We start from the raw sequence: 19910 nt of genomic DNA on the forward strand, positions 1-19910 counted from the left end.
GACAAACTGACGCGACTGATCAGAGCTACATTGGATCGAGTGATGTGTTTCGTACGCATCTCTGGGACACTCTCTAGTCCCTACGAGACGCGGCGAGGGTTGAGACAAGTTGGCGGTTTATCCTGCATGCTATTCAACATCGCTCTTGAGGGGGTGATTCGACGAGCGGGCATCGAAACGAGAGGCACGATTTTTAGCAAGGGTTGCCAACTTCTAGGCTTTGCAGGAGACTTTGATGTCATAGCCAGGAACTTTGCGACGTCGGAGGCAATCTACGCCAGACTGAAAGCGGAGCCTAGGAAAATTGGGCTCAAAATAAATGCGTCGAAGACCAAATACATGGAAAGAAGAGGCTCAAAGGAAACAAACGCGCGCCTCCCACGGACGGTAACCGTTGACGGCGACGAGGTAGAGGAGTTCGTATATTTCGGATCGCTGGTGACCGCGAACAACAACACTAGTAAGGAGATCCAGCGGCGCATCCAAGCGGTAAAACGCTACGATCAGGAGGCGTACGCCGCCGGTCGAGGCTAACAATGTACAAAACCATTATTAGACCGGTAGTTCTTTATGGACTTGAAGCCGTGACGCTGCTCACGGAGGACACTCGCGCCCTTACCGTGTTCGAGCGAAAAGTTCTGCGGACGATATTTAGCGGAGTACAAACTGAAAGCGGAGAGTGGCGGAGGCGTATGAATCACGAGCTACAGGCACTGCTTGGGGAGACTCCCATCGTACATCTAGCGAAAGTTAGCAGGCTACGGTGGGCCGAACACGTCGTAAGGATGCCGGACGACAGTGCGACGAAAACGGTCCTCTTCAACAACCCCACCGGCACCAGGAACAGGGGGGCCCAACGTGCACGATGGCTCGACCAGGTCGAAAGCGATTTGCGACTTCTGAGACGACTAGGAAATTGGCGACGAGTGGCCCAAGACCGAGTTGAATGGAGACGAGTGCTTGAAACAGCACGAGCCACCCCGGCTCTATGCTGCTGAAGAAGAAGAAGTATAATATATTGTTATTCAGTCGCTGTACAAAGGTGAAAGATGATTTTTTTGTCGGAAGATTTGACCACTGCGACCATTATTTTGATCTATTGTGAAAGATGATAGTTTAGCTTATGATTATTAGGATTTGCGACAAGCATTACCCACGGAACCATTTTTGCTTATTGAACGTTTAGTGCGATAACGTTTAAGCCTAGTATCCAGCTGAAAAGGAAATAGCTCAAAAAAAATCTTGCTAATTACGGAAGAAATTTTGACAACTGCAAGGCAAGCAATTATCTGTCATTTTTTCTTGTGGTAATAATTGCGCCGGATATTATTCCGTACGGAAAAGTGACATTTCAATTTACTTGCCTGTACTGCGCCATCTGAAAGTGAAACAATATTTCTTGTAAGGTGCATACTGGTAAAGAAATCGCAAACGGAAAATCTTTTCTTTAGCATTTCTTGGCCTATCTTTTTGCCCATTTCTTTTCAGGTCGATACTAGGCATTAGTTATCAAACGCATCTTTTGTATGACTGTATGACCCCGCTGGTTTGCCCGATGTGCAAATTAAAAATGGTTCGAATGTCATTCTCAACATGGCATCATTTGTCGACTAACATTTGAAAAGGACGGATAAGCCAACTGTCAAACAGAACGAGTGACAGTTCATTTTCCTATGCTGCTCCAGCAAAAAATAACCCTCCCTTGTTTTGTTTGACAGTTGGCTTATCCGCACCTTCCGAATGTTGGTCGACATTTGCCTTCGCAGACAATGCACATAAACACGATTTATTTGTACTGATCTAGCGTGTTTAATCCTAGTTTAATCAGTTTAATATTTCGTTTCCCAACGATTACGATAGAAATCTGATCGGAGAATAACATATTCGCTGCTTGCAATTACCAATTAAACGAGACTAAATCAAACTACCAAAACAACAACAAAGAGCAGGGCGGCCAGTTCATATAAGTTTTAGCATATTTAGGGTTGCTAGTTGTTCGAATTAAAAACGAACCCCGTTAGTTTGCATGAGGAATCGTTCAAACGAACGAGGGTCCACTGTAGTAAAACATTTATTCAGTACGTATAGATCGAGGTACTTATATATAGAATATATTGATTCTACTAATTCAACACACTGCATGTTTCCCTTGATGTTTCCCATATTCCAGCAATCGGATAACGTGTAACGCTTAGTAACGTATCCCGTACTCGTCATCCAAAGTAATGCTAATAACGCCACTCGACAGACAAGACAAACATAGCGGTTGTCAAAACAACGTCATCTCAGTTACAAGAAAAAAACTTTTCAGAAAACAATTTTCCTGTTTTCTGCACAACTGTTTGGAATTTTCACTAAATATTCGTCTATTTCTCGGTTGTTTTTCTAGCTGACATACGAAATAACATGGTAAGTGTATAGCCGTGCAACTCGGATTATAGGTGGAACCGCATATTGATGATCTCATTCGTTTTTCTCTGTTTGTTTTGCAGTCACAAGAAGTAGAGGAAACATTGAAACGAATTCAATCGCACAAGGGCGTCGTAGGGACGATTGTGGTTAACAATGAAGGTATGGAACGTTCTTTATTCAATATTTAGATCAATAAAATTGTTACGCTAACGTTAACCCGTAGGCATTCCGGTTAAGAGCACCCTGGACAACACGACCACCGTGCAGTACGCAGGTCTGATGAGTCAACTATCGGACAAGGCTCGCAGTGTGGTACGCGATCTGGATCCGTCGAACGATTTGACCTTCCTGAGGGTGCGCTCCAAGAAGCACGAGATTATGGTTGCTCCCGATAAGGACTTTTTGCTAATCGTTATTCAAAATCCGACGGATTGAGGCGCTTGTGCCCTTCGGAATGGTCATCATAGTGAGTACGATGCTTTATTTGTCATTTATTTTTTTAATAGAATATCGAAGAATCGATTAAAACTGGTATTTATTAACTACATTGGTGTAACAAGTTAAAACTTTCATTACAATGATAAAATGTTTTTGGAAACTGCTATAATACATTGAAAAGGAAACAAGATGAAACATATTTGATAGATTGTTTTGAGCTAAATAGGTCCATTGGTTCTAAAATTATCCGTAATCACATGGCTGCTTTTATTGTAGCATCACGTATGATAGATTTCTTGCTTTGTGCCCTTCTTTTTTCTTTATTGGTATGTTTGATGTTGAGCAATCGTACATTTTTCCTGTATGTACTAGGTTTGCACATTCAGCCGAACAGATCGGGTGGAAAGTCGCTAACGTCCGCTTGTTCCATCATCGAATAGTTTCCGATTTCGTAGGAAAAGCGAACCTTCATCCGCAGCGGGCTGTTCGTTCCGGGTGCAGTGCGTACCACGATTATGTCCTGCACGACGGATTCTCCTGGAAGCATTACCATGCTGGATGGTTCCATCATTTGGATCGAGAATGCCTTTGGGACGGCCACCTGTCGATGATAGTCTATAAGATTTGAGTTGTTTTAAATTAGAAAACAAAAATCCAAACCTGAAACATGTATTTTTCCAGCATGTTCAGCGAATTGTTGGTCGTTTTCACGGTTACGACCGCCTGATCGTACTCCTTCCGAACGATGAACTTGATATCGATGTTTTCCCTGCTATATACCGGTATCGTAGTGGCAGAATATTCCACCGGACTATGAATGGTTGCTACTGTCGTGATTGTCGAGGCGGAAACGGTATTCTCGACAGCGCTCAAACCAAGCAGATCCAGAATGTCGGCGTTGGCTGCTGCGGCACTGCTGGGCGTCGACAGTTGCAAGGGACTTGGCGTGGTCGTAGCCGTCGCCGACGAACTGCTGCCAAATGAATCACCCAACAGGTCCAGTAGGATGTCTTGATTCTAAAAGGTAGATACAGGTTCATGTTTTGTTATGTTATTCGAAAAATCGGTAAAAAAGTGTGGCTTCATACCGAGGGTTCCTTCATTGGAACAGTTTCATTTGCTTGGATAGCTATCGTTTGTCTGGTGGTAAAATCTGCATTATACTCGGAACTGGACATGTCCGATATCTTCAGGAGCGGCATTTTTTCTAGCAGAGCTGGCCGCAGATGATTGAAGTTGGTAAATAATTGACTAAACTCGATGGCGCGCTGCTGCAGGTCTATGTTGAGGTGCGCTCGAAACGCGTTGATAATATTTTGAATGTTCCTGTGAATAAAAATATGAAATTGCGTGTCAGTTTTTATGAAACTAGAATCAGGTTGGAGTCCTAGGCTAGGTCTGGGTCCAGTACCAGGTACAACACGAGAGCCAGAACTAGGTACAACTCCAGTAGCACGTCGGAGTCCACGCTGGAGTTCAAGTCGGACTCCAAATCCTAGTCCAGATCTAGGTCAAGAGTTCCAGTCCAGTTTCAAGGCCAGGTCCAGTGTCCAAAACGGAGTTCAAGTTTCAGGCCACGTTTGAGTCTAACCTAGTCGGAGCGCAAATTGGAGTTCAGAACCAGGTTCAAGTCCAACTCAGGTTGATGCGATTTACATCGACTTCAGCAAGGCATTCGACAATGTTCCATACACGCTGGCAGCAGAAAAAATGAAGTGTATGGGGTTGCCAACCCGCGTGACACAGTGGGTCGAATCATACCATATCAACGCTCTGCTTTTGTCAGCATCAATGGTATTAATTCGGCTTGTTTCGAGCTGCTAACTGGTACGTCACAAGGGAGTCATCTAGCACCATTGATTTTTGTACTTTTTGTTAACGTACTGTGCAGCCGTTAGAGCTGTTCTAAACTTATGTTCGCAGACGACTTAAAGCTATTCCGTGAAATTAAGACCGCACTTGACGGGAGCGCTCTCCAAGGCGATACTAACTTTTTTGCCCTGGGACGATCCTACAAATCTACCAGCCTATGTGGAACGCTGAAACTGATCGACCTGCATTCGTCAGCCGCGAGAAGGAAATTATTGCAAAGACTTTTTATTTTCGGACTACTAAATGGAGATGTTGATTGCAGCTCTCTTTTAAACCAGGTAAACATCCGTGTCCCCCGAATGCAGCTCCGGAATCATTTCCTTCTGTTGCAGCCTTCTCATCGTACAAACTACAGGGGCAATGAACCTTGGGTCAGATGCTGCCGTGTCTTCAACGATGCTGGTGACGTGTACCATTGGTACCATTTCGATATTAGTAAATTTTGTTTATAAGCGTGGGATACAGCTGTTAGACAAAATCAAATGATCTATACAACTCTAAGTTGAAGATAATAACAATTAAATTTAAAAAAATTAAAATTAAAGTCCAAGCTCAGGTCCAGGTCTAGCTCCAGGTCCATTTCCAGGTACAGATCTATCTCCAAATGCAGATTCAGAACCGTGTCCAAAGTCAGGTCTAGGTCCAGGTTCAGGTTCAGGTCCAGTGTTTAAATCGGACTCCAAGTTCAAGGCCAAGTCGGAGTCCTAGGCTAGGGCTAGATCCAGGGTCAGGTCCAGCATGAGGGCCAGTCCCGAGCTAGGCCCAACTCCAGAGTCAGGTCCAGATTCAAGTCCAGGTCCAGTGTCCACATCGGAGTCCAAGTCGGAGTCTAACTGATGTCCAAATCTAAGGCCAAATCCAGAGCCAGGTTCAGTCTTTGGTGAAGCCCAAGTCGAAGTCCTAGTTTAGGTCTAGATCCAGGACCAGGTCCAGTATGAGAGCCATGACTAAGTCCAGAACCTGGTCAAATTCCAAACTAGTCCAGATCTAGTGTTTAAGTCGCTGTCCAAACCCAAGGCAAAATCGGCGTACTAGTCCAGGTTCAGGCCTAGGTTCAGGTCCAGAACGAAGACCTGGTCTATATTCATGTCCTGAGCCAGGCCCAATTTTATCTACCATCTACATTTCATCTACAGGTCCAGGTCCGGTGTCTAAGTCGTAGTCCAAATCCAGATCTAGGTCCAGAGCCAAGTGTAGGTCCAGGCCTAGTTCCAGGTTCAAGACCAGGTCCAATATCCAAGTCGGAGTCCAAAACCAAAGCAAAGTCGAAGTCCTAGTCTAGATCGAGGTCCATGTCCAGGCTCAGGCTCAAGTTTAAAACGAGGGTCAAGTGCAGGTTCAGATCCGGTATCCAAGTCGGATTCTAGGTCCAGTTCCAAGGCCAGGTCCTGTATCCAAGACGGACTCTAAGTTCAAAGCCAAATCTGAGTCCAAACAAGTTGGAGTCCAGAACCTGGTCCAGGTCCAGATCCAAGTTCAAGCCCGTGTCCTGGAACAGGTCTTCTGCTCAAAGTATTCAATTCCGAGGACAATTATGGGCATAAATGTGCACATGTTGGTCGGGAAAAGTTGTTTCAACCAACGCTGCTGGTCTGGAGAAGCCTTTACTCTACCGCAACCGATAATTACCTGAGTTTAATATACAGTGGACTCCCGTTCGTTTGAACGATTCCAGATTCCAGACGATGCGGATATAATTTCGCATTTCTCAGTTGCAACCGAGATATACAAACCAAATTGTTTGCATGGGGTTTGACGATAGGTACTTCGCAGACATCTCAGACGTAGCACAATGGATCGAACGTTGGATGCGGATCGCTATCCCGTCGGACAATGGGGCGAAATAGCTAAACATCTTGCGAAGCGAGCAGCTCCAGAATACTCACGAAAAGTTGATGACTTGATCGATGCATCGTTTGAAGAGTAGCCGGTGAGCTTTGAAGGCACATCTACGATACGATCTATACCACAGTGCGAGAAGTATTGGGCACTTTTGCTGCAGCCATATCTAGTGATGTGTTTTGCGTACAGTGTGGGATAGATGAGGAAAACCGTGCCATAGTTAGTGCAGGGAGTGATATTGAGAGGCTCGAGCTGCCGAAAAAAAAAACTTCACTGTTGTAAGAAACATCATCAGACTGTACTAAGCGTCATATAATTGCTGGAGCACCAATCTGCGAATAAGTCGATCAACGCTTAAAGTCTATAGCAATCATAGTTAGTATTGATAAGCTGAAAAATCTTATTGTCATTTGCGTACAATAATCGTGTGCCAGGTGGTAGTAGCTTGGTTACATCGTTAATGAACAACGAAAAAAGTAAGGGTTCCAGTATACTGCCTTGAGGGACTCCAGAACTGTTACTGAACCAGCCAGATTGGGACGCACCCAACTTTACAGCAATTTTACGATTTCGTAGATAAGATTCCAACCACGATACAATTGCAACAGAAGCTCCAAGTTTATCGCATTTAGCACATAGTATACCATGATCAACACGATCGAATGCAGCCTTCAGGTCAGTGTTGATAGCATCTATCTGGGAACTCCGGTCCATACCACGCAAGCAAAATGAAGTGAATTCCAATAAATTGGTAGTTACGGACCTTCCAGGAAAGAAGCCATGTTGTGCCGTAGAGATATAGCTTTTTATGTTGAACATCAAATTGTTATACATAATAGCTTCAAAAACTTTCAAGCAGGGGGACAAACATGAAATACCGCGGTACTGTTCCACATTGCGTCTATCACCCTTCTTGAACACCGGAAACATAAACGACTCTTTCCAGCTGCTAGGAAACTGTTGGCATCGTAAAGGAAGGTTGAAAATACAGGCAAGCGGTGACTAATGTTTAAAAACATTTCTTCAGCACAACAGCAGGAATGCCGTCAGGTCCGGGGCGATAGGACTGTTTTAAATTGATAATTGCTTTGGCCACTTCCTCGTCCTAAAGATCATCAGAAGCTATCTGTCAGGCAGAATGTTCCGAGCATCTCTGAATACTATCTGTTCGCAAACAAAAGTCAGAGAGATTTAGCTGTTTGTGTAAAAAGGCAATCAGATCATAGCGAAAATTAGAGTGATTAGAGTTCAACAATAATGGCACTGAGTGGTAGAACCCATACTATCCGATGCCTTCGGGCTTTTGAGGATGCTAAGTGCACGAAAGATCTGCGAAATGTTGCGAACCATATTCTGCAGGAATTGATAGCGATTGGATATTCCGAAACATGATCACTGAATGACGCATCGCGTATTTGCTAATCGTGTCGGCGACGTGTCCACAGATAATTTTAAGCGGTGGTTTATATCTCTTCAAACGTCGTCCAACAAAGTGTTGCCGGAAGCTTACCGACACTTACTGAGATATTACCAGAGGTATCAATAGAAACGTTGGCGGTTAACATCGAAATATTCCACCCAGCCATCGCAGGATTCAAGAAAGCCGTGAAGTCAATCAAGCGACAAGCCTTGCGAAGAGGAGTAAATTTGAATACTGCTATAATGCTCCGATTACAACTTGGTTTGATCCATGGAATCCGCCAGCTTGGATAAAAGATTGCGGTACACAACTTCCTAAGCCTTGCTTCATATGATCCTCCCTTACCCTCATCTTCCGCTCTTTCCCCTTCACGACTGATCTCAATCTGTTAGATCCTATCGACTCTTTCACTACTTTGTTCTACCGTTCCCTTTGTCAATTGTATAATCCAGCGTTATACAAACTAGCAGTTACAAAAAAGTAGCAGTTTCCCGACGTACGGTGGGTAGTTTTGTACGCCAACCGCGATTTCTCAGTTGTCCATTAACCAATAACTTTGAATTTTTGCGTATTATTAGTAACTAATATAAGATGACTAGCTACTAAAAATCAACTTTATTGGTTAATGGACAAACGAGAAATCGCGGTGGGCGTACAACACCACACACCGCCTTTTTCATGATTTATTACTAAAACGGCTTATGGAATGGATACGACATCTTCAGCAACGCTATACAGTACTAGCTGACCCGACAAACATCGTATTGCCACAAATTAAACTGTGTTGTACATAAATCGTGAATCTCGGATGACCTTTCCCAGTAAACAATTTGGTTTGTATATTTCGGTTGCAACTGAGAGATACGAAATCATATCCGCACGAAAAAGTTATATTTCACACCACATAAGAACATATAAGCACCAAAGTGGAGGCAATATACGTGCAAAAATTTTGATAATTCTATCTAGCATTCTATACAACAATTTTTGGAACACGCAACTTAATAATCCTCAATATACGATTAAGATATAACTAAATGTTTCAATTGTCTATACTGCTTTACAATTCACAGCCATAAGTTGTATATGACGATACGCACGACCGCAAAACAACTTATTGTACACTTCGGCTTGACACACTCTAATCATTATGCAATTCCAATGTAAAATTGACATGCATACGACTTAATGTGTACTTTCTATTACGATCTTGTGTTATCTGGGTTGTCACAATCTCGAGTTTTGCAAGTTTCTGGGGAGTTCACGGGTGTTTTAATATACAAATTTTTCTCACAGTGAAGTAGAAAACAACCGCCCCATTGCTTAGCCTGATAAAATAAACATTCGGAATCATTACAAACCAGTTCGCCGAATACCATTTTGCGGAACACCAATTCTCGGTTGAACATAATGCGGAATATAAAGTTTCGCAGAATATCATTTCACGAAAAACCTTACGCGGGATGTACCATTTCGCCGGTAACACTCGCGGCCTGTGTTCGCCTCGCCCTGAATCATCTAATGTTACTGTTGATAGTTTTTGGTGGTCTTGTTATTGACTAATGTTTTATGAAAGAGTCTAAAATTTCTCGAGTTTGATTAGTTTTTGAGTTACGCAAAAAAGTTCTGTTTTATTTGTATGAGAGTCCTTATTCCCCTACCTCAGGCGTGAAGGGTCTCAAACCATCGTAAAACAAAATTCCTGCCTCCAAAACCTCCCACATGCCAAATTTGGTTCCATTTGCTTGATTAATTCTCTAGTTATGATGATATTTGTATTTCATTTGTATAGGAGCTCTCCCCCCCACTATTGAAGGGGGAGGGGATATAATTCCCCTCCTAAAGAGGAAAGGGGTCTCAATTCACCATAGAAAAAAATGCCTATAAAAACACCCACATGCTAAATTTAGGCTGGCAAAGGGTGAACATGTGCATTCCATAACCTCTGTTCATTAACTCCTATTAGGTGCCGGCTGGGGTACGCAACTTCGCTTGTCGTATGCTAACAGGAAAGGGGGCACAGTGGCTCCCGCCCACATTAAGATGGCAGCCCCATCAGCGGGATAAGGACCTTAGGTTAACAGCCTACTGTACCAGAACACACAAAAAGTTAATGAAAATGAAAGAAGAAATCTCTCCGGATTATTGGCAACGACCTTTAGCATGAAAACACGGACACGAATCGGAACATGGAATATACTGACCCTTGCCCAGCAGGGCAAGCTGGCTCAACTTGCAAGGGAAGCTAGCCGCCTGAAGCTTGAAATCCTGGGGCTGAGCGAGGTCCGCTGGCCGGGTACTGGCGAACACAGGACATCATCCGGGCAAGTCTTGCTCTACTCTGGCATACGAGGTGAAAATGCTACTCGAGAAAGAGGAGTTGGATTCCTACTGAGCCCAGGGGCACATGCGGCCCTGATGAAGTGGGAACCAATAAATGAGCGAATAATCGTTGCCAGACTTAGAACACGGGTTAGGAACCTTACGGCAATCCAGTGCTATGCGCCAACAGATGCTGCCGACCTGCAGGAGAAAGAGAGCTTTTACAGCCAGCTGAACAGCGTGGTTGAGAAAATCCCGAAGGGGGACATCCAAATTCACATGGGCGACTTCAACGCGAAGATTGGCTCAAACAACGCGGACCTTGAACGCGTCATGGGACGCCATGGCCTAGGAGAGATGAGCGAAAACGGGGAGCTGTTTACAGAATTCTGTGGTAATAACGACATGGTCATTGGTGGATCGCTCTTCCCCCATAGACCAGTACATAAAGTCACGTGGGTTTCCCGCGACGGCCGAACAGAAAACCAAATCGACCACATCTGCATCAGCCGGAAATGGAGAAGGAGCCTTCTCGATGTACGCAACAAACGCAGCGCTGACATTGCATCCGACCATCATCTTGTTATCGCTGAGATACGTCTGCGCGTCGCACGTGTCCAACGACGGGAGGAGAAAGTTGGGTGCCGCTACGACGTCCGCCGATTGGAGAATCCTGAGGTGAAAAGGGCCTTTGTTGAACAACTTGAATCTCGAGCCTCGGAGTTGCCATCTGGTGGAACCGTCGAAGAGCAATGGACCGGCATCAAGAACGCCTTCATCACGACCAGTGATGAAACCCTCGGCAAAGCGCGCAGTGGGCGGAGGGAGTGGATTTCGGATGAAACTTGGAGGAAGATCGACGAGCGGAGAGAGGCGAAAGCCGGCATTGAGCGAGCGCGGACCAGATCGGCTAAGACAGCTGCCCGTCAACGATACGCCGAACTGGAGAGGGCTGTTAAACGTGCTTGTAGGCGGGACAAGAGAGCCTGGACTAACTCCCTAGCCGAACAAGGAGAAACCGCCGCCGCCAATGGTGATATCCGTTTGTTGTACGATATTTCTCGCCGCCTTAGTGGTGCCAGGATGAATACAAAGATGCCGCTAAAGGACAGAGCTGGTCAGCTATTGACTGACCGTACAGAACAGCTTAAGCGATGGACTGAACATTTTGAACAACTCTTCCGAGTTTCAAATGTCAGAGACCAACAAAACCAGCAGCGTACGACGCCTACAGTTCGTCGAATAAATCGCGTGAACTCGGAGGCGCCATCGCTGGATGAAATTGTAGCAGCCATCAAGAGTATGAAATCCAATAGAGCGCCAGGGATAGATCGTATTTCAGCCGAAATGCTCAAAGCTGACCCATCTTTGTCAGCACAGATGATGCATCAGCTTTTCAGCAATATTTGGGAAACCGCAACTTTTCCGGTGGACTGGATGCAGGGCATATTGGTCAAAGTCCCTAAGAAAGGAGACCTAACGGAATGCGGTAACTGGCGTGGCATCACGTTGCTCTGTATTACTCTCAAAGTACTCTGTAAGGTAATCCTCAACCGGATTCAGGAGAAGATCGACGCTACTCTCCGGCGGCAGCAAGCTGGATTCTGTGCTGGCCGATCATGTGTAGACCATATCACAACGCTCCGCATTATATTGGAGCAGATCAACGAATTCCAGGACTCTCTTCTGCTGGTGTTCGTTGACTTCGAAAAGGCGTTCGACCGACTCAATCACGAAAACATCTGGGGCGCACTTAGGCGTAGAGGAGTTCCAGATAAGCTAATCCATCTCATCGAGGCTCAGTACGAGGCGTTCTCGTGCAAGGTTTTGCACGATGGCGTCTTGTCCGACCCCATAAGGGTTACTGCTGGCGTGAGACAGGGCTGCATTTTATCACCGCTTCTGTTTCTCATCGTTATGGATGAGATATTAGTTGGAGCAATTGACAGTAGACCAAATCGAGGATTGCCTTGGAATCCTCTAACGATGGAGCAGCTAAATGACCTCGACCTAGCCGACGACATTGTCTTGCTCGCACAACGCCGAAACGATATGCAGAGCAAGTTAGACGACCTCTCCGAGAGCTCCCAGGCAGCAGGTCTCACAGTCAATGTAGCGAAAACTAAGTCTATGGTAGTGAACACTGACAATTCAACCAACTTTACAGTAGCGGGACAACAAGTTGAGCAGGTAGCCGTCTTTCAATATCTTGGTAGCCAAACAACGCCCGATGGTGGTACCAAGACTGATATAGCCACACGGATCAGGAAGGCCAGGGGTGCCTTTGCAGGTCTGCGAAACATTTGGCGCTCAAACCAGATCACTCTACGTACGAAAACCCGAATCTTTAATTCAAACGTTAAATCCGTACTGCTGTATGCCTGCGAAACGTGGTGCGTCTCAGCGGAGACAACGCAAAAACTGCAGGTATTCATTAACCGGTGCCTGCGATATATTATTCGTGCCTGGTGGCCTGATAATTGGATATCCAATGAGGAACTCCATCGTCGGTGTCATCAACGGCCGATAGCCACAGAAATTCGTGAGCGTAGGTGGAAGTGGATCGGACACACCTTGAGGAAAGGAGCGAACGAGGTTTGCAGAGCAGCACTCGACTGGAATCCACAAGGACAGCGTACAAGAGGCAGACCCAGAGGCTCATGGCGACGGAGCTTAGCCAACGACATCCGGGCTGTAGACGAGAACCTGTCCTGGCGACAGGTAAAAGCCATGGCGGGTAACCGTCAGCAGTGGAGATCTCTGATTTCATCCCTTTGTTCTGCCGGACCGGCGGACATGGACACATAAGTAAGTAAGTAAGCTAAATTTAGTTCCATTTACTTGATTAGTTCTGGAACTATGAGGAAACTTGTATTTCATTTGTATGGGAGCCCCCCTCCTAAAAAGGTAAGGGGTCCTAATTCATTATGAAAAAAATTCATGCCTCCAAAACACCCACATGCCTAATTTGGTTCCATTTGCTTGATTAGTTCTCGAGTTAAGCGGGCTACGCTGCTGAAAAGAAAACTGCTCAAGAAAAAATCTTGCTATTTACCGAAGAAATTTTGACAACTCCAATGCCAAGCAACCACCTGTCATTTTTTCTTGTGGTAATAATTGTACCGGATATTATTCCGTTCGGAAAAGTGACGTTTTAATTCACTTGCGTGTAAACCTGCGCCATCTGGACGTGAAATAATATTTCTTTTGAGGTGTGTACTGCTTAAGAAACCGTAAAAGAAATCGATTTCTTGAGCATTTCTTGTCCTGTCTTTTTACCCATTACTTTTCAGCAGCGTACCCCGCTTTATGAGGAAATTTGTATTTAATTTTTATAAAGCCCCCCCCCCCCTCTTAAAGGGGAGAGGGGTCATAATTCCCCTCCTAAAGGGGAGGGGTCCCAATTCACTATAGGAAAAATATTTGCCTGCAAAAACACCCACATGCTAAATTTGCTTCCATTTACTTGATTAGTTCTGGAGTTATGAGCAAACTTCCCAGGTAACCAATAAGCATTTCCAATGCAATTTAAATGAAAGTTGCCTTAAATGCTACTTAAATGCTATTTTGGCAAAATATGCGACTACTTTACTGCTAGCTCTCATATAGTGCTGGCAATGCTTATTTGCACCTAGTTACCGACAAGAAGAATTTAAATAGAATTGTGGATGCCAATTTACAACAGTTATGCAGTCAAAAGGCTGATAAACAGCAACCTGCAGTATAAAACGCCAGGGATGCTAATAAACGATTGATTTACTGCTTATAATAATGCTGATTGGTTACCTGGGTTGTATTTCATTTGTATGGGAGGCCCCCCCCCCTATTAGTGGGGAGAGCGGTCTCTAACCATCATAAAAACCTTCCCTGGCCGCAAAAAGCTCTACATGAAAATTTTCATTTCCATTTTTTCAATCCATTTTTATAGGTATAGATTACAATGCGCATCTTTATAAAAAGTTATACACTGTAAAAAATTATTTTTGGTGAAAATAAAAAAAAATTTAAATTTTCAAAATATTGTAACTTGATCGCTTTTAATTTGCCCATTATGAAACTTTTAGAAACAGTAGTAGATATAACTACCTTTAATACAACAAAAAATAAAATTTTTAAAAAATAAAGTTTTTTAAATATTTAACTTCTTAATTTTATTTTCTGCTTTTTCGTCAACTTTTGCGTCAACAAAAAAAAATTTTTTTTACAGTGTACATATTTTTTTAGAAGGGCAATTTTATTATCTACAACTTTACTGAAGACACCATTTCGATTAAACCAACCATTTTTCCAGTATAAAATATTTAATTTAACTAGTACCATTGTTGGTTAGGCCCTTTTGATAAAGCTGTCGAGATCTTAAAAAAATCATTGACACGGTAAAATGACATCTTTTTTTAATGGAGAATATCTATGCAGTTTCAGCTAAATCAAAAATGACAAATTAAAATCGTTTTGCGAAACTCCGTGGAATCGCTCATTATCAAAACGTTGTGTACTACGAAAAATCAAAAGTAAACTAGAACAACCGACTATTTTAAATTTACTGAGAGGAACTAAATATTTTTTCATGAAGATCTTGCTACATATATCTTTACGTTACAACTTCCAGATACTTGTGTGTCCTGTATCCGCTTTTGTGCTTATCATTTTCAATGACTCTTGGGACTACTCAGAAAAAGTGATATTTCGGTAAAGTAATCGACTCATTCCCCAATCGATTGGCTTTTCCGAGAGTCCACTGTATTTTAAAATTTCCTATGTCTTAGAACATAGAGGATACATAGATATAACATAAAACATAAAAGAACATAGAACTTAAAATTTTGCACCGTCATAGAAAATCATGTGGAAAACTTGTTCCAACTAATATTTTTCCTGGATTGCTGAGAAAATTTTATAGCATTTTCATAAAAAAATTATTCTACAATGCTTGGTTTTAAAGCTACAAACTTTCGAAATAAGCGATGTTCGAAAAAATCGGAAAATTTTGAGTGGAGTTTTCTTTTAACTTTTAAAACGAGTTCTTTGAAATTAAATTTTGAGGGATCAAACGGCACGAGCCGATGCTGAGAAGCGTTCGGTTTAAAGGCCCATAGATACTTGCTAATTTTTCAAAAATAAATTGATTGATTGAACTTGTTTTGGAACCTTAAACAGAAACTAGTTTATTGCTAGCGAAATTATTGCCTTTGCTCAATACTGAAAAGTATACAAAAAAGAAATTAATTTTAAACATATAAAGCAAGTCCTAGTTATCGTTTCCACTGCGGTCAGTTTTACGATCAAAAGTGCTCCGGACTTTTCAACGGAATACCCGGTCCGGTCCGGGTCCGGAACGCTTCGTTCCGGTTCCGGTCCGATAGAAAATCGGACTCAAAAATTTCGTTCCGATCGGACTTCGGACCTCCGGACTTCCGGACATTACCCGGTCCGACGTTGATCACTAATTGGGATTTCTGGTCACCGCCGACAATAATATGAGTAACGATATTCAACGACGCATTCAAGCGGGAAATCGAGCCTACTTTTCCTTCCGTAAGATGCTTCGTTCTGAGAGCATGAGCCGCCGCACAAAGCTGACGATGTACAAAACGCTAATCAGACCGGTAGTCCTCTACGGACTTGAGACAGTAACTTTACTTACGGCGGACATAGGTGCACTAGCCGTATTTGAACGAAAGGTACGGCGGACCATTTTTAGCGGAGTACAAACCGAAAGCGGAGAGTGGCGGAGGCATATGAATCATGAGCAACAGACACTGCTTAGAGAGTTTCCCATCGTACACCTGCTGAAAGTTGGGAGACTACGGTGGGCCGGCCACGTCGCAAGGATGCCGGACGATTGTGCAGTGAAATCCGTTCTCTACACCCCACCGGCACCATGAATAGAGGGGCTCAACGTGCACGATGGCTCGACCTGGTTGAAGCCGACTTGCGTGTGTCGAGACGCATATTCTTCATACGGCAAAAACCTGGACCAATTTCGGAAAAACTAAGTATGCAATGGGTTCTTTACACACCAAGTTTCATTGAATTCCAAAAGGGTGCTGCTAGTGTCATAGAGGAGATGGCACAAAATCCGTCACATGATAAGTAGTACCTAGGTATGGATAAATAAAAACGAAAATAAAAATGTATCGTGGCTATGAATCTCTGGTTAGACTCATGCTTTTGATACTGCAAATTACATCAGTTTGCTGTAAGTTGCTACAAGTGATGACGATAACTGACGATTGTTTAGCCATAGTCTACGAAAGAAGGGCGCCGATCTACTTTAGTCTCTGGAGCGTCACGAAAAAATTTATTATGTTTAGGCGAAAAACGAACACTAATCTAACCACGCTAAACTGTTATCAATCCCCTAGCCGCGAAGTTCTTTTTTTTTAATATTCAAGCGTCCAGAGGCGACCGGAATGTAACCGTGCAAACAAGCGAAAGTGATTCCCTGCATGGTACCCACATAGTGACAACGGCGCAGTATCAACGTGTGACACAAGATAAGGAAATTATTTCGAAAACACCGTTCACGTCGGCGGCCGACAGAAACAACAAAATATATTTTCCATGCCCTCCATACGAGTTCGGTTGGCTACTTTTGGTGGGCAGACCGACAGGAAGCAGGTAGCGGTAGGGTGTTGTTTGCTCGCTGATAAAACTAAGCGTGCACATACACGCCAAGGTACAGATAACGTTTAACTGTGCAATCATGGCACAGGTGCAATTTGGAACCCGTTTCCCTGTTGGATTTTCATTACGTTACGATACATACGTCGTGCAGTGTTCCATCCGTACGCTGAGCTTGGCCAAAGACACCAGAATGTACTGCTTGGTGGTGATGGACAAGTGCGGTGCCCACAGTAGTTGCCGGTAGTGGTCGATAAGCTCATTCTCTGGAATAAAACATTCATTAAGCACTACGGTACTACGAGTGACCGGCCTAGACTAGTAGATACCATCGAAATCGCCTGCTTCTCCGTACTCTCCCAGTGTCCAGACGGCCACCTGGACCAGTGGTTGGCGATTTTCCAGCAGGTTCATGTTGGTTATCGACTCTAACATTTTACCGGCGATGAAGTTTTGCTCCTCTTTGGGACTATTCGATATGAGCTGGATGGTGGAGGCAATCACGTCATCCCTGATACTGTTTCCGGCCTGCCAAAATTACAGACAAAAAAAACGGTAAAATTTAGCAAACGAGCAAACGTTGACGACTTCCTACTATTGTGAGGATTTTTAGTAGCACATCCAGATGCCAGTGGATCGAGGGCGAGTACAGCTCGGCGGCCGACACTATTTTGCTGCTGCAGACGCTCTTCATTTCCGCTTCGGCAGTTTCCAGGTACTTGAGCAGTTCCCGTACGATCATCTCGATGTTCTGGGAGTTGACGAGCGTGAACGACAGTTCCATGGCGCAGCGCTGAATCGAACTGTCCGAATCGGTAAGGCACTCGAGGATGGTGATGCGGTGCCGCTGGATGGCCGTCATGTCCCGTTGCACCGTTTTGACCAGCGTCAGCAGACCGACGAAGCGAATGTTTTTGTCGCTGTTAAGCAGAAACCGACCGAGAATGTTGACCGCCAGCACGCGCAAACTGTTCTCCGATCTGTTGGGAAGAGTTTAAAGTTTCGGCGGTTCAATGACAGAGTGCGTAACAATACTTACTCTACGTTCATAATTGTCAGCACCGTTTCGTAGAGGATTGCATTGCCGGCGTTTTTGTTCGTCTCCGTGTTGGTCGCGACCTGCGCCAGTGCGTCGCTCATGATCTCCGTCTGGTCCGGATCGCCGTGACCGAGGATTCTCAGTAGGCGTAGTAGTTTAACCTGCAGAAACGGATCGCTAACTCCGTTGACCACGTGCTCGGGCGAATAACCGCTCACGGTCAAGGTTTTCAGCAGTCGGACCAGCACCGGAATGGAGGCTTTGAAGAACGCCAGCGCATACGGACTCTGGTCGCACATTTCCGTTATCAGTGTGACCGTCGATATGAGGATGCCGTGGTTTTTGTCGTTCAGAAATTGCGCACAGCGGGGCAAATATTCCTCCATCAGTTCAGGCACTCGGCGTATCATTCGAAAGGCACAGAGGATTGCTTTCTTGCGAAGAAAGGTGTTCGAGGAGGCGATTAAACGCTCGATTTCGTGCGTCAGATCGCGAGCCATTTCCGGCGAGGCAATGGCCGCAAGCGTACACAGGGCGGTGCCCACGATGAATTGTGTTGGACTGTTGAGGTCGCTGGAAGTTGACAGAGAAAGACTAGAGGTGAGAGAGAAAATTAGGGGGAGAAAATGCTTCACATACTTTTTCAAGCAGTTTGTTAGCAAAACATGCACATCTTGCCGTTCGTCCAGCAGCAGCATTGCACCAAGGTATCCGATCCGTTTGTCGGTGTACTTGGGACTCGCTGCCAGCTTCAGCGCCTCCATCTGTCCGAAGTGAGCCGGATAGCCCAGCATGTGTATGTACAGCAGTTTGGCCATGTTGCGACATCTGACAGGTGAAAGGAAAAGAAGAATATTAGCAGCATCCGTACGTAACCGTGACCGTTTCGGGCTTTCACTCACTTCCAAATGCAATCCGTCTCCCGGAAGGTACTGCGGATGTAGGCACATTCTGTGTTGACAACGGACCGCTCCTCGGCGGCAGTTCTTGCGGCCCGTATTTGACGAATCAGTTCCCGTAGTCGCGTCGGCGAAGGCTTTCTTACTGTTGATTAGTTTAAGGCATAGTTTAAAACGTTTCATTCACCAGAAAATTAGGTAAAGTTACTCACGAATATTGGTTTCGATTGTTTCGTTGATCACTTGTTTGATATTGTTGATTGTTAGACCTGGACTGTATCTGGAAGAGAATAGAAGAACGAAAAAAAGAATGTTTCAATTTACTGGAAACTGATGTTGCATAATGTAACCACAAACTCCGGTTCGTTTCAAGTGCTAATCGTAAAGTAAAACCCACCACATTGCTGTTGAACGGATCAATACATAATACATAATTCAAGCTAACTCGGAAATTAGTTGCATAACAGTCACAGGGAAATTCCGTGAAGTGAGCCTTGTCTCTCGATTGCATTTTTATGCTTTTATTCGCCATCGTCAATCACTTATAAGCTTAACAGTTTATCTTTTAGCTTTAGCTTCGGTGTGCTCCAACGAGTGTTTACCATATTTTTTTTTATTTTCCGCAATCCTCTAAGCTTTTAATGCGCTACCCGAAGGTTCCCCCTAACCTATGCACACTGGTCGGGGAGCTTCTCAGCAGAAATACCAACCGAGAACCGACGACGGTCATCAACCGTTTTTGTCTGCTCCAATAATTATTATTACAACGATTTCCATTCGGATATTCGACCCTAATCCGCGGGGATCCACTTTCCCATCTAACTTTTTTTTTTGTGTCTCACACCGTCTGCTGCTGGCAGTATAATTTACAAAGCGCGGAAAAATACATAATAACAACAGGTGGGTGGAGTTCTCGCGCGGATCCCACTTTCCCATAATCGCCTCCGACTATACTGAGTGGCTAGTTAGTGTGTTTTTCTTTTATCTCTTTAGGATAAAAGCTGCCGACGACGGACGGCGATAATGAATAGCACGCTTCTGT

The 19910-nt window shown here is 44.3% G+C and overlaps 2 protein-coding genes across 2 annotated transcripts in view; one reads left to right on the forward strand and one right to left on the reverse strand.

Moving 5' to 3' along the window:
* The first annotated feature begins 2275 nt into the window (after positions 1-2275).
* LOC128742704 (dynein light chain roadblock-type 2) lies at positions 2276-3041 on the forward strand. Its single transcript, XM_053839144.1, has 3 exons — positions 2276-2409; positions 2493-2571; positions 2636-3041. The coding sequence occupies exons 1-3, from the start codon at positions 2407-2409 to the stop codon at positions 2845-2847; spliced, it is 294 nt and encodes a 97-aa protein (XP_053695119.1). The 5' UTR covers positions 2276-2406; the 3' UTR covers positions 2848-3041.
* Positions 3042-3232: 191 nt separating this feature from the next.
* The window catches only part of LOC128744265 (AP-1 complex subunit gamma-1-like), a 99586-nt gene continuing 82908 nt past the window's right edge, over positions 3233-19910 (reverse strand). Inside the window, exons 2-11 of the mRNA XM_053841122.1 lie at positions 19081-19148; positions 18872-19013; positions 18609-18797; positions 17970-18542; positions 17526-17910; positions 17260-17458; positions 17076-17196; positions 3939-4176; positions 3511-3867; positions 3233-3451 (exon numbers count right to left, since the gene is read on the reverse strand). Coding sequence (XP_053697097.1) covers positions 3233-3451; positions 3511-3867; positions 3939-4176; positions 17076-17196; positions 17260-17458; positions 17526-17910; positions 17970-18542; positions 18609-18797; positions 18872-19013; positions 19081-19148 — 2491 coding nt within the window. The remainder of the gene's footprint in view (positions 3452-3510; positions 3868-3938; positions 4177-17075; positions 17197-17259; positions 17459-17525; positions 17911-17969; positions 18543-18608; positions 18798-18871; positions 19014-19080; positions 19149-19910) is intronic.

The sequence above is a fragment of the Sabethes cyaneus genome, chromosome 3, assembly GCF_943734655.1.
Source record: "Sabethes cyaneus chromosome 3, idSabCyanKW18_F2, whole genome shotgun sequence".
Classification (NCBI taxonomy): Eukaryota; Metazoa; Arthropoda; class Insecta; order Diptera; family Culicidae; genus Sabethes; species Sabethes cyaneus.

Excerpts from the sequence above, each read along its gene's own strand:
- LOC128742704 (XM_053839144.1), top strand. Across the intron at positions 2,572-2,635 it reads GATTGTGGTTAACAATGAAG|GCATTCCGGTTAAGAGCACC; the intron begins GTATGGAACGTT and ends GTTAACCCGTAG.